At 43.7% G+C, this 15,046-nt stretch overlaps 1 protein-coding gene and 1 pseudogene across 1 annotated transcript in view; one reads left to right on the top strand and one right to left on the bottom strand.

Moving 5' to 3' along the window:
- The window catches only part of TEX14 (testis expressed 14, intercellular bridge forming factor), a 62,298-nt gene that overhangs the window by 37,779 nt on the left and 9,473 nt on the right, over nucleotides 1-15,046 (top strand). The window contains exons 20-26 of the mRNA XM_059669628.1: nucleotides 258-324; nucleotides 2,713-2,794; nucleotides 6,650-6,712; nucleotides 7,729-7,856; nucleotides 8,702-8,901; nucleotides 10,105-10,201; nucleotides 12,105-12,179. Coding sequence (XP_059525611.1) covers nucleotides 258-324; nucleotides 2,713-2,794; nucleotides 6,650-6,712; nucleotides 7,729-7,856; nucleotides 8,702-8,901; nucleotides 10,105-10,201; nucleotides 12,105-12,179 — 712 coding nt within the window. The remainder of the gene's footprint in view (nucleotides 1-257; nucleotides 325-2,712; nucleotides 2,795-6,649; nucleotides 6,713-7,728; nucleotides 7,857-8,701; nucleotides 8,902-10,104; nucleotides 10,202-12,104; nucleotides 12,180-15,046) is intronic.
- On the bottom strand, nucleotides 10,739-10,836 carry LOC132219408 (U6 spliceosomal RNA; annotated as a pseudogene).

Here is a 15,046-nt window from a genome sequence, read left to right as displayed (position 1 = left end):
TTTGTTGGAAATTTGGGGTGAGGAGTGTATAATGATGAAGGGAAAGTCACGTTACAATGGAAGGTGGGGGGAGGCCTTGTTGAGGAGGAACATACAGTACAAATAAGTACTTAGTGTCTGCAAAGCAGGCTTATTCTTTTTCTATACAATATGCAGGAATCTTATAAAGATTTTCCATGTTTAAGGACATCTGGAAATTCTCAACCTTTTGATATGATATGTCTGCCTCCACTGAGCCTCCTTTCTTTCTTTTGTAGACCTCAAGTCCCATAGAAGAGGACTTCGAAGGAATGCAAGAGGCATTTGCTCAATGTCAAGTCTCTGGTAATAGCCATTAGGGCAGATTCCTTTGAGAATCACTTGCCTTCACTTTGTGTTGAAACACGGATGTTTGGAGTTGGAGCGGTCCTTAGAGATAATGTCTCCAGGCCTTTCATTTTACAAATTCTAAAACCTAGGCTCAGTGATTTCCCTTCATTAGAATGAATCTCTTGCCCCTCACCTGCCTCAAGACATCCACATGTTATCTATACCTCCCCTTGAGTCCTTATGGCATGTGTTGAAGTTGTTGTTTATTTTTTCCCCCTCTAGTCTTTCACTAGATTTAAGGCTTCTTCATGGCACATACTAGGTGATCAGTTATCTTTGCTGAGCTGACCTGAAGGATTTGCCCAGCCCACAGAGCTAGCTATTGACACAACCAGAACTAGAACTTGGTTGCTATGTCTTTCTTCACTCTGAAAGGCAGCGTTTCACCGTCATTTTCCTTTGCTTGCTTTGCATCTTAGCAAAGAGTTAATAACAGCCAGTAGTGCAGAGTCAGCAGCATAACATCCTCCCCTTGGGAGGGCTTCGGTTCCACCTAGCTTAGCAACTGCTTCCTGTGACATGGCAAGTTAACCTTGGATCACAAGACAAGATATAAGTGAATCCCTGATTCCGATATAGACATTTGAAAATTGTATACTTTTGCTCTCTTAAAGTATGTAACCATCTGTTTTAAAACCAGAGTTATCCACCTACCAAGCCTTGTAGCTGTCCACAGTCATGTCTCAACACTCTGCCTCCAGCCAGGCAGGGCGGGCTTGGGCTGTGAACTCCTCTTCCTCCTGCTGCACACTCCAACTTCCATCTCTAACCTGTTCCAGGCTCTAATCAAAGCTGGAAGCATTTTAAGAAGCTGTAAGCTTATAGAATTCAGGGGTGGGGACGTCCAGCCCGTGGGCCGTATAAAGCCCTGGCAATCATTTGGTCTGGCCCTGCCAGGGCAACTGCAGGTGGACTAGAAATTCAATAAATCTAGGAGCTTTTTTCATAGCAACATAAATTTATATTACGTGAATGATGTTATAAATATCCAAATAGCCCTTGGCAGAAAAAAGGTTCCCCACCCTGTTTTAGATGAACAGTTACAGTCTCAGGATAATAAGTATTAAAAGTTCACAGGCCTAGGTCTTGGGCCACCCACTTCTTTTTGAGGAGCCTCTATCCATGATCACTTTCTGGGTGAGCCTGGCCGGCACACGGCCGCTTCGCTTATGTTTGGAAGAGGGTCGAGTGGAATAGAGACGTTTGGGGCAGACAGGTCAGAAAACCTGGGCTAGTTCCATCCAGACATCTGCAGTCCACGAGGAAGCCTCTGATGTCTACTGTTTCATTCTTTCAGCCCTCTCTTCCCACTTTTCTGCTAGGGCTCTGATACATACGCTCTCCACACCAGGCGATGACACAAGGGTCACAATTGGACACATGCTGGCTCCCGGGACCACTTCTGCCACTGATGCTCTTTCTTTCTGTATCACCTTGGGCAAAAGTCACTTCACCGAGGTTGCACTGTCCCTTTGTATAAAGTAAAGGAGATGGTCAGACTCAAATCTCTAAATTCCCCTCCTGCTCTGAATTGTGCTTATTAGGAATTCATTTATGCTTTCTAGTATTTGAAAGAGGGCCACAGGAAGAACCCCCGTGCGCCTTCACTGATAGGGTTTCAGAGCTCCTTGGTACCTGCTTACGGTGGCGTTGTTCTCTGGGCCTCCCCATTGCCCACCGGACTACCTGGACCTAAGGGATGGGAGGGGGGTCATGAGCATTTGCCAGGAGGGCCGGCTGCTCTGCCCCTTCTCTGTGAGCCACAGCAGTACAGTGGTGGGAAGGAAAATGGGCCCTGGCCCTGTCTGCCCAGAGGTCTGCGCAGTATCTCTGAGCATCCGGGAGGGCAGAAGACAGTTGAATTAGCTCCTTAGTACTCGAGACCCCAGCCCTACTCCTTAGGTGGTTTTTGATGGCCAAGAGGCACAGTTAGCGCTCTGGGGAAGCTCAGTTAATGGTTTTTCCTATTTGGGCTCTTTAGTGAACAAACAGTTCTTGGTTTCAACGCCCCCTGGTGTCTGTTGACAGGAACCAGATCAATTTGCCTTCCTGAAAAGACAAAACAACATTTGTCTCCAAAAATAACTGTGAGGTTATGACTGGAAGGCCAGTAAATGGCTTGCTTGTGTTCTGAGTGTCAGAGTTCTCCCCTCTGAGCAAGAAAAACAAACTTTTGGAACAAAAACCCCTTCTGCGGCACTCAGTCCAAACCCAATTAGGAAGCACTTCTGTTTATCAGAGTATTTCTCATCTGAACAAGACCAAGGGAGAGTGAAGGCAATGAAAAGGATAATCTGGGTTGGCAAAAATCAAGTAAAAAATACATTTGCTGTATTCTTTCAGGTGAAAGAAAGGCCCAAAGGAGACAAAGCTTTGGAAAGGATGCTGAGGTTTTGACCAGGTCTCAATTCCAACCTTTACGAAGGTATGTGCTATTATCTTCTTCACAGTCCCAGACTCATAGAAGTAAAGTTAATTGGTGATAGCACCCCGTATTTATATATTCTCATCTTAAAATGTACTAGCCCTGTGTTCTAAAAATTAGCTCTGGCGAATGAGCTTTGTTAGGACTTGTTCAGAGTGTGAGTGGTCATGAAAGGCAGTCATTATCTGGATTCAGATCCTGGCTGCTTTCTGTCCGTGTGACCTTGGTCAGGTTTCTCAAGCCCTCTCTTGTATTTCCCTGTTTGTAAAACAGAAATAAGAATCTTTACTGAGAATGTTGACATAGGGACTAAAAGTAATAATATAACTCCTGGGCATTTATCCCAGAGAAATGAAGACTTAAGCTCACAAAAATACACACATGAAAATTATAGCTACTTTTTTTGTTGCCAAAAACTGGAAACCCAGATTTTATCTAACAAGGGGACGATTTAACAGGCTGTGATACATCCATACTATGGAATTCTCTTCAGCAATAAGAAAGAATGAACAGTGCCCTGGCTGGTGTGGCTCAGTTGGTTGGGCGTCATCCTGTGCACTGAAAGGTTGCCGGTTCAATTCCCAGTCAAGCCACATGCCTGGGCTGAGGACTCGATCCCCGGTAGGGGGCATGTAGGCAGCAGCTGATCAATGTTCTGCTCTCACATCAATACTTCTCTCTCTTAAAAAAAACAAAAAACATTTATTTATTTATTTTTAAATATTTTGTTTCTTGTATATGCCCTGACTGGGGATCAAACCTACAACCTGGGTGTAGCGGGACAATGCTCTAGCCAACTGAGCTACGTGGCCAGGAAAACAATGAACTATTGATACATGTGACAACTTGGATAAATCTCCAGAGAATTCTGCTGAGTGGAAAAATCAATCCCCAAAAGTTATTTAAATGATTTCACTTATGTAACATTTTTGAAATGATAAAATTATAGAAATAAAGAACAAATGAATTGTTTCCAGGAGTTAGGGAGGAGGTAGGTAGTGGGAGGGAAGTAGGCATGGCTATAAAAGGGCAACATTGGTGGTGAAAATGCCTGTTTTGATTGTATCGGTGTCCATTCTTGGTTGTGATATTGTTCTGTAGATTTGCAAGATGTTTCCATTGAGGGAAACTGGGTAAAGTGTATTTCTTAAAACTGCATGTGAATATAGTTATCTCAAAAGAAAGTTTAATTAAAAAATGAATAGATGTAAAGGGTCTAATACAATAACATTCACTTTACTTTTCCCCTCTCTGAGGCCTTAGTTTCCTTATCTATAATAATTGTAGCTAGTATTTCCTAAGCAGCCACCATGTGCAGGTACTCTGTTTTGTCAAATTTAATTCATAGAACAACCCTCTGAGGTACACACTATTATCTCCATGTTGCCAGTAAGGAAAGCAAACTTCAGAGAGTTTAAGTATTTTTTCTAAGGTTGAACAGTTGGTGAGTGGCTATTTCAGTCAAGAGAAGCTAGATTTATGCTACATAACAATCCCCAGGTTTTAGTGGCTTAAAACAACGCAAGTTTATCATTTGCTCATGCTCCTTGTCCATCCTGGGATAGCCAGGAGTGTGCTGTGCTGTGTTCCCTTCTATCAGAGATGCAAGCTGAGGATAGGGTCCATCCTGTCATCCTTAATTGATGAGGAGGCAAAGAGGGGACAGTGAATTGTGTAGTGTCCTTTATTTTTTTTTTTTATTAGTTAAGGTATTACAAATGTGTCCTCATCCCCGCCCATTAACCCCCAACCTCCCCTCCCCCCGCCCCTCACACTCATGATCCCATCCCCCTGTTGTCCATGTCCATTGGTTTGGCTTATATACATGTATACAAGTCCTTCAGTTGACCTCTTCCCCTTACCCCCGCCCTCCCCTACTTTCCTTCTGGGGATTGATAGCCTGATCGCTGTTTCTCAGTCTTTGGATCTGTCCCTTTTCATCAGTCTATGTTGTTCTCTATAACCCACAAATGAGTGAGATCATGTGGTATTTATCTTTCTCTGACTGGCTTATTTCACTTAGCATAATGCTCTCCAGTTCTATCCACGCTGTTGCAAAAGGCAAGAGTTCCTTTTTTTTTTTTTTTTTTTTTTTTTACCGCAGCATAGTATTCCAGTGTGTAGATGTACCACAGTTTTCTAATCCACTCATCTGCTGATGGGCACTTAGGCTGTTTCCAAATCTTAGCTATGGTGAATTGTGCTGCTATGAACATAGGGGTGCATATATTCTTTCTGATTGGCATTTCTGGTTTCTTGGGATATATTCCTAGAAGTGGGATCACCGACTCAAATGGGAGTTCCATTTTTAGTTTTTGAGGACACTCCATACTGTTCTCCGCAGTGACTGCACCAGTCTGCATTCCCACCAGCAGTGCAGAAGGGTTCCTTTTTCTCCACATCCTCTCCAACACTTGTTGTTTGTTGATTTGTTGAAGATAGCCATTCTGACAGGTGTGAGATGATAACGCATTGTCGTTTTGATTTGCATCTCTCGTATAATTAGTGACTTTGAGCATGTTTTCATGTGTCTTTCGGTCTTCTGTATGTCCTCTTTCGAAAAGTGTCTAGCTAGGTCCGTTGCCCATTTTTTTATTGGATTGTTTATCTTCCTTTTGTTAAGTTTCATGAGATCCCTGTAAATGTTGGAAATTAAACCCTTATCGGTGGTATCATTGGTAAATATGTTCTCCCATGTAGTGGGTCTTCTTCTTGTTTTGTTGATGGTTTCCTTTGCTGTGCAAAAGCTTTTTATTTTGATGTAGTCCCATTTGTTTATTTTCTCTTTAGTTTCTATTGCCCTAGGAGCATTATCAGAGAAGAAATTCCTTCGGCATATGTTTGCAATTTCGCTGCCTGTGGATTCCTCTAGTATTTTTATGGTTTCCCGTCTTACGTTTAAGTCTTTTATCCATTTTGAGTTTATTTTTGTGTATGGTGTGAGTTGGTGGTCTAGTTTCATCTTTTTGCATGTATCTGTCCAATTTTTCCAACACCATTTATCGAAGAGACTGTCTTGACTCCATTGTATGCTCTTGCCTCCTTTGTCGAATATTAATTGGGCATAGTGGTTTGGGTCGATTTCTGGGGTCATGTGTAGTGTCCTTTAAAGTTTCTTCCCAAGAGTTACACACATCATTTTCACTTATATTTCACTGGTTAAAACAGGTCATGTGGCCATTTATGCAAATTAGGAGGGCCAAAAAGTGCTGGCTTACTGTGTGCTTGGAAGGAGAACAAATATTTTAGTGAACAGAATTAATAAAGACACAACTCAAAGTCAAAGTCTATGCTCTTTCCTTTGTACCATTGGCCCCACAGGATTGTTGCAAAGATGAAAAATGTGAAAACATAGAAGGATTTAGGTGGGTCCTGGCTTGTAGTTTGTGTTCAAAAAGTATTGAAATTGAATCCTAAATACTGGTTCAAGTAGAAACAGGTCCAGTTTGTCTTCAGTATTCTTTTTCTGGCCACTCTGTGCCTGGAAGCTGTCTCACATGGTCAGGCCCCATGACTGTGCCCCTTGCTCCAGCCTCCATCTCCAGCAAAGTTCCTGCGCTCCATTGGTTTCCTCTGGAACTTGCTCACTGTCCTATAACATCAGCAGCTGATTTCAGATGGGCTGACCCTTAGAGAATATTTATTCAGTCTCTAAGAGGAAACCGAGGCACAGAGCAGGGCCCAGACTGGCCTGAGAACATGTGGCTAGTTGGTAGCAGAGCCAGGACCAGAGCCCACACTTCCCACTTCTGAGCCTAGTGCCCTTCTTGCTGCTTCTCACACTGGTCCCTTGTACCAACTTAGTGCACTCAGCTGACAGGCCATTCATATAACTTCTCACTTTCTCTCCTACAGTCCTGAAGGTGAACAAGAGGAGACGTTAAAGGAGTCACCCAAGGAACTGAGAGAGAAAGACATGTATGGCCACCAAAGGGCTGCCTAAGGGTACTATGTAAAGTTTTGGTTTTAGGGAAATAGTATTTCCTTGTTTGTAAGAATCTACATTCTTCTCATTTTTTTGTGAACCTGTTTCTTCTTTCACCAAGAAGATGTGATCTAAATTACTAGCATCTTGCAATCAAGGAAATACAGTGATAATAACAACTATGTGTTTCTACTTGAGGTATAAACCTATTTATATAAATGGATTAAATCTGGTTCCCACGCAAATATACTTTCATCTATGGACATAGTTTACTTTTAGTTGCTGAGATATATTTAATGTTAGTATCTCTTTGTAAGATACTCTCCAATATCCTCTTTAAGATATATATAAGATATTCAAACATATTCTCTAATTCTGGCCTGTTGCCAAATAAAGATTTTTGTCAGGAGCATCTCTATTTTTTTAAAATATACTTTGTTGATTTTTTACAGAGAGGAAGGGAGAGGGATAGAGAGTTAGAAACATCAATGAGAGAGAAACATCGATCAGCTGCCTCCTGCACACCCCCCACTGGGGATGTGCCCGCAAGCAAGGTACATGCCCTTGACTGGAATCAAACCTGCGACCCTTGAGTCTGCAGGCCGATGCTCTATCCACTGAACCAACCTAGTCAGGGCAGGAGCATCCTTAAATAGTTAACTACCACGTGTCCAAAATGGAAACCATCCCCACATGCCACAATATTTTGAATTTAACTGAAAAGATCAGTTTGCAATGAATACTATAAAAATAAATATATTACTCACAGTTCGGGTGTTCTTTAATATTTTTAGCTGAAAGTTCTCACGAAAAATGATTTTAAAGTTGGTCAGGGCTGCCACTTAGGGAAAACATTTTTTTTTATAGACACGCTTGGCGTGTGGGGAAGGTCTGCCATGTGCATCTACAGATGCTTATGGCGTACAACGGGTTAAAAAGTACCTCTCAGGAATATGTTGTTAGATTTTTCCAAACATCTCCCAATTATTGTGTGCTTTTAATTTTTTAGATCATTGACAGACATTCAGGACCTGTCTAGTATCTCCTATGAACAAGATGCTTCTTTTAAGGAAGTCTCGTGCAAAACACCCAGAGTAAACCATGCGCCTCCTAGTGTCAGCACTCCACTCAGCCCAGGTAATCTCTTGCAGGGAGGAGAAGCTTTTGGGGGAGGGAGCGACAGCCCCGGCGCCATTGGCTCTGGAAGCCAGGCCTTGGGAGCAGACCTGGAAGGTGCTTTCTCGCAGCGCAGAGGTATTCTTTAGGGCCAGAGTTGAAGGGACAACCCCATGGGAGGCTGGGGAAGGGTGGTGCTGGTGGTCATTAAGCAGCTGTAGGAGGTGTTTTTACTGCAAATGCAGAGACTGCTCTGTACCCTGAGCACTATTGAATTTAGTACAAATACATTGCATTCTCTGGAGTTTGTAACTTCAAACAGTCCCTTGTGCTTAAACATGTATAGTTCTGAGCCCTGCAGCTGTCTATAGCCAGCACCAACATCCTCCTGTCCTAGTTCTCCCTCTATTTTGGTGACTAAGTTTGGAGACTTTGTTTGTTTGTTTGTTTGTTTATATTTTTTGTTGATAATCCTCACCCAAGGATATTTTTTCCATTGATTTTGTTTTTAGTGAGAATGGATGGGAAGGAGGGAGAGAGAGAGTGTGAAAGAGAGAGAGAGATTGGTTGCCTCCCGCACACACCTGACCCCGGCCAGGAACAAACCTGCCCAAGTGCCCTTGACAGGAATCGAACCCATGATCCTTCAGTGCGAGGGCTGATGCTCTCCCACTGAGCTACACCAGCCAGGGCAAGACTGTCATATTTTTATACTTGGAGGAGCTGCGTCTCAGATCAGTGATTACTTTGGTTACTAACATTTTGGAGATTGCCTGGTATAGGTATATGGTTGTGTGAGGTTTTCTGTTTTTGTTTTTAAATAATATAAAGGATTCAGACACTAACTACCCTCTTTTCTACAACAGAGTCAATTTCTTCATCTGATAGTCACTATAAAGACTGCCTTGAAAGCTTCACATTTCAGGATAAAACAGAGCCTACCTCGTGCTGGAGCTATCACGAATCCACTTTGTCTGATAAATTTACAACTGTCCAGGAGAAAGTAAAGAGCCTAGAGTCCCTTTTTGCTTCCTCTGAAACTCTCCCTTCAAGACTGACTGATCACGTAAGTATGCCAGGTCTGCATTCCTATGGAGTCAGCCCCATGGTCCAGAGCGCCATGATTTCTCCAAATCCATTTTACAAAGAGAGCGAGAAGCCAGCGGGATCCTTTCCAGCTTCCCTGGGGCTCTCTCTGAGACTGTCTTGTAAGATAGACCCTGGGTTTTGTGCCTCCCTCCCCCAACCCTCTGCCGCCTAGAGGCAATGTTTGGCAATTTCTCTAGGAGCCAAACTCTGCCATAGTTTATGATGCTGCCTTCACCTGCATTATTTTTCTCTCTAATCATATCCTACCTACTTGAGGAGGTTTGAGTTCTTCTTCCGTCTTGAAGCCTCCTCTGTTTAGTTCCCCAAGAGTTGTGATTGATATTCAGTCTTCTCTGAACTCCTGAACGAATAGTCTGTAGTGAAAACACTCAGTTGTTATGCCACCTTCTTCTCTCCTCCCTCATATTTTGCACGTGTAGTCTTTTCAGAAAACGACAAGTTTCTTCCTTGGTGCTGTGCATTGAGAACCTGTCGCTCTATCCCTTTGCAATGTAACTTTGCCGGTTCTGCCACCTCCAGGCCTCCGACATGTGAATGGAACCCTCTTGAGTTCTCCAAACCATTATCACCCCAACTGGCGGCATATGGAGCAGTTCCTGCTGAGCGCTGCCTCCCAGAATCGAGTAATAAAATAGTTATGTTTATTCATTCACTAAAAAACAAAACAAAACAAAAAGAACCTGTTGACTCACCATGCTATAGTAGATTGATTATTGGCTTTGGCCCTCGGTGAGAAACCAACTATTACCTTCTTTGGGCATTTGATTCACAAAAGGTCTCAGTCTGAAGTAGGGCAATAAAGAATTTTATCCTTTCATTCATCAAACTGTTCATTGGGCAGGTTCTAAATGCCAGACACCTTGCCCAGCCCTCTTCAAGGCATCCAAATGTGAATATAAAAGGCCTAGTCCCTGCCCTGAAGGAGCTCACCACCTAGTGAGAAAGACTGTAATACAGAGGGAGTGCTGAGTGCTGCACAGGCAAGAGGGGTAAGAAGGCTTCCTGGAGGAGGTGGCATTTGAATGAATTTGACTCAATCAACAAGCACCTGGTTTCTTCCACTGATGATACACAGCCTTAATGTTGGAAATGGTTGAGCTATATGGGCCTTTTTAGCTCAATATATGTGTTAATTACCATATTTATGTCTTACTTATAGAAAAGATCATCTACATCTACTGGGACTGGTTCCTCCAGAAGTGCTAAGGTGTCTGACAAATCATCCCATGCCATCCAGAGAAGGAGCCTGCCAAGAGGTACCCTGTTTAATATCAAAACACAAGTTTATAATAGAAAGGCAATTTAAGGGAGCCATAGTCTCATCTTTGATGCTACATTTGATTTTAGCAAAAATATTATTTCCCCCCAATTATAAAAGTAAAACATACTCATTATAGAAAACGTGGAGAATAAAGAAGAGCTTTAAAAAGAAACACATTGAATTCTACCACCAGCACTATTTTGGTACATATCTTTTCTATATTTTTAGAAATATACAAAAAAACCTCACATTTTTTTAGCATAGTTGAGACTATATATTACATCAGTTCTAGCCAGCTTTTTTTCTTTGATGATATATTTTTGAGGATTTCTCCTCTTCAGTAAAAATTATTTGTAAATATGTTTAATGGCTGCATAGTAGTCCATTCTACATATGCTGCATAACTATGTCCTTATGTTGAAGGACTGTGCAAAAATCTGTATCTGCACCTTGGCTCCTTTCCTTAGGAAAGCTTAGAGGACAGTTCCAGTGTGTTAACAGGCGTGTTGCCTTTGCCACATTACTGTTTTTTTAAAACATGGAACACTTCACAAATTTGCGTGTCATCCTTTTGCAGGGGCCATGCTAATCTTTTCTATATCGTTCCAGTTTTATTATTATTACTAGTGGCCCTGCGCACAAATCCGTGCACGGGTAGCTCGCTGCCCCACCCACCGCCGCTCCTAGCTCTCTGCCGCATGGAGCTGGCTGCCCCGCCCTCATGTAGCTCTCCCCCCCCCCCCATAGCTCACTGCCCCGCCCTCCTGTAGCTCTCTGCCGTCACTTGTAGCTCGCTGCCCCGCCCTCCTGCTGAACGGTCTTTACGCATCACAGCGTAATGACCATTTGCATATTACCTCTTTATTATATAGGATTTTTATTATTTTTAATCCTCACCTGAGGATATTTTTTCCATTGATTTTTAGACAGAGTGGAAGGGAAAGGGAGAGACAGAGAGAAAGACCAATGTGAGAAAGACACATTGATTGGTTGCCACTGGCATGCCCAGGAGCCTGCAACCGAGGTACGTGCCCTTGACCGGAATCAAACCCGGGACTGTTCAGTCCACAGGATGACGCTCTATCCACTGAGCCAAACTGGCTAGGGGCTTATTGTTACTATTTTTAATTTTTATTGATTCCAGAGAGGAAGCAAGAGGGAGAAAGATAGAAACATCAATGATGAGTGAGAATCATTGATTGGCTGCCTCTTGCACACCCCACACTGGGGATCGAGTTTGATGCCCTGACCTCCTGGTTCATAGGTCGATGCTCAACTGAGCCACACTGGCCAGACTGTATCGTTCCAATTTTAGTATACGTGCTGCCGAAGCGAGCACTGCCACATTAATTTTAATGTCTTGCATCTTTGGTACAACTCTTAGAATCTCCCTCTGGGGGATAAGGATTTTGTGGATTATGCTGAGAGGGTGTGGTTGATGTTATAATTGAGCACTTAGGGGAAGGCCCAAAGTATGATTGCTTCTATGTGCCCTGGCCTCATAATCTATAGAGAAATCTACTTTGTGTTTTGTTCCTTTTGACTGGTCCAGAGCCTCTCTCTGTATCCCTTTATCAGCCCTGTTCTGGACTGTGCTCCCAGCCTCTCAGGAAGAATTTGTACTTCACCTACCCCGAATATCCTTGGGGAATGAGGGGCTCAGATTAAGCAGTACTGGGGTAGGGGTAACATAGGAAAGGATTTGGAGTAAAAGGGGGAGTAAAGCCATTCACATGTTTGGAGGTGTCAACTAGGCCTGTTATTGTAAGAGGCCTTTTCTCCGCCTTAGTTTGTTGTTTCACGTTGGGAAATCCTAAATCAAAGCCATGTGGGAGCCTAGAAAACCCACTTTAGGTCCAGGAGAGTGTTAAGTCATTTCCTCTTTTATCTTTTTAAAGAACTAATAGAAGCCATCTCGCAGCATCACATTGACAAGCTACCACCTCCATCTCAGGAGCTACTTGATGAACTTGGTAAGGGATGCTCAATACAGAATGTCGGTGGCCCTGTTAGCTGTGGTCACTGACCGCAATATGGTTCCTTGCCTTGGGAGTGAGCACTAGTGCAGAAGGCCCTATGACTGTACAGAATTCAGGAAGGGGCAGTTTTTAAATCAGTGGACCTCGGATTACTGCCGAAGCCTGGCCAGGATAACTGGCCTGTGTCATCATTTTGTTTCTTACAGGGTGCCTGGTAATGATTCTACTAGTAAGAGAAAATAACAACGTTCATGTGGTTTATTATGATGAACTTCTGTTATTAAAGGAATTGTTATCTCCTTTTCTAACCAACCCAGACATATCTTGGAGGCCCGATGTCTGGTTACTGAATCCAAGACACCCTGTTCTTTTAGTTCAGCCATTAGCAGGAGGAAATGAAGGTATTGGCATTGTGGATGAATCACTTTCCTGAGGGCAGAGAAGTCAGTGGCACAAGACCTAATGTGACCAGAATTTTCCATTTCAGGAAGAGACTGAGCAATACCAGTTCAGTTATAATTGTAGCTGATTGGCTGGCCTTTCCCAGCTGAGTAGGTGCTGGACGTAAATGCTATAGAGACATTTGGGGCAGGTGGTTTGCTTCCCCAGAAAAGACCCGGCTCTTTTCTTGACAGCCTGGCCCACCAGCCTCACCCTCAGAGGACACATCGTGTGAGACCTCTGATGGTTCAATTCTTAGGATGGGGCCTCTAGAAATTTTCCTGAGGGGCACCTCTTGGTTTTCAGGGTCTCAGAGGTTTTGTGTGTCTGCATACAGGAAGAGGAAGGTGAATGAGGACTTACCTGGTCTGACTCAACCGAAAGCTACCGTCTATGTTGTCACAAGCCCCAGCCCCATTGGCCTGATGAACTTGGGTGGAGTCAGTCAGAGCTGCCAGAACCTGCCTTAAGGTCTTCTTCTGTAGTCATAGGCCCTTCTTGCCTACTGCACCCCTCCCCTGATGCCACAGGGTCATACAGGTCACAGGATCTTGGGGCCGTTTTCTCAGGGCACCACCCCCATGGTCTGCTCTGGAACTCCCTAGGGAGTCCTTGCAAAGTCCTCTTCTCCAGTTGCCCTTTAAAAAAAAAAAAAAATATATATATATATATATATATATATATATATATATATACATATATATATATTGATTTCAGAGACGAAGGGAGAGGGAGAAAGATAGAAACATCAATGATTAGAGAGAATCATTGATCAGTTGCCTCCTGCACGCCCCACACTGGGGATTGAGCCCGCAACCCGGGTATGTGCCCTAACCAGGAATTGAACTGTGAACTCCTGGTTCATAGGTCAATGCTCAACCACTGAGCCATGCCAGCCCGGCCAGTTGGCTCTTCCTTTTTTTTTTCTTTTTTGGTCTTTTTGTTAATCCTCACCCTGGGATATTTTTTTATTGATCTTTTAGAGAGAGTGTAAGAGAGAGGGAAAGATAGAAACATCAATATGAGGGAAACCCATTGATTGGTTGCCTCCTGCATGAGCCCCAACCAGGGCCTGGGCCAGTGAGGATCCTGCAACCAATGTATGTGCCCTTGACCGGAATTGAATCCGGGACCCTTTGCTCTGCAGGCCGACGCTCTATCCACTGAGCCAAACCAGCCAAGGCATGCTCTTCTTAATACAACAGAACTGCTGCTTGTGAGTAGATAGAGGTCACCACACACCCTCCAGGGTGTCATCTGTGCCTTGGTCCTGGCATAAGCAGTACTTGTAGGCTCCTTTGAGGTTTGACTTGAGTGAAACTTTCCTCTGGGTTCCGCTGTCTTCTCTCTCCAGTCACCACGCGGAGTCCCCCGTTTCAGCAGGTGTCACCAGGTCTCTTCCTGGGCTCCAGCCTCATGGCACTGCTGAGTCCCAGGGCACTGTGGGCAGCCCTCCCTCATGTTGCTCACAGGACTGATCTGGGCCGGGTTTCTAGGTGATGTCTGTACTTGGAGCTGGGTCAGTAATTTTCCAGAAAGAAAAAGGGCAGAGGGCATCTGGGTAGTTTCTCCTAATAATGGGTGCTCTCCGCTGGTTATATATATACATCATCACTCTGTTGTTCCCCCTCAGGAGTGACCAGAAGCTGGTGCCTGTGCTTTTGGAGCGCCCACATCCAAAGCCCTGGGCTTCTGGCAAGGGTACAAAGGGGAGGTGCTTTAGAATCCTAGGGGATCCTTAAGATCAACAGAGGACTACTTTAATAAGGATAAAATGAGCTTTTTATTTCAAATTATATTGAATGATCTTGTGAGGCCCCATGATGCCCAGGAGCTACCAGGTAGGGCCTGTAACTGACCTACAGGAAGGGTGAGACCTGTTTCTGCACACAGCAGGGCCGTGTGGTGAGCGAGCCCTGGGCTCCTGTCCGTGCTGCCTCCCAGCTGTCACTGCTCTGCTCTGGGAGCACTTGGAGGAGACCAAACACCTAACAGATGCAAGACAGTGTGCTGAGCTTAGCAGATGCTTGTCTTGGTCTAGTGAGCAATTCTTTAGGAACTGGAAATTACATTCTTTGCTTTCTGTCTTTCCCATTAACTAGGTAAAAATATAGTCCAGTAGGGATGGGGGAAATTATGGGTTGCTCTGATTCTGTTATAAACTGTTTGAGAGATTAGAAAATGGAGATTAAGAGCATAAACCTTAGAGCTAGACTGCCTGGGTTTAAATTCCATTTCCTCCTCTTACTCTCTGTGATTCTAGATAAATTCCTCCTTAACCCTTTTTCACTTCCATTTCCACATCTGTTAAACAGGAATAACAATGTGATCAATCTCATAGGGTTGTTGTGAGAATTAACTGCAAACATTGATCTTGACTTAATGATAGTTAGAAACCGTACCTGCCACATAAGGCTCTA

This window comes from Myotis daubentonii, chromosome 16 (assembly GCF_963259705.1).
Source record: "Myotis daubentonii chromosome 16, mMyoDau2.1, whole genome shotgun sequence".
Lineage (NCBI taxonomy): Eukaryota > Metazoa > Chordata > Mammalia > Chiroptera > Vespertilionidae > Myotis > Myotis daubentonii.
Note: the sequence above shows the minus strand (reverse complement) of the source record. Positions and strands in the feature narration are given on the sequence as shown.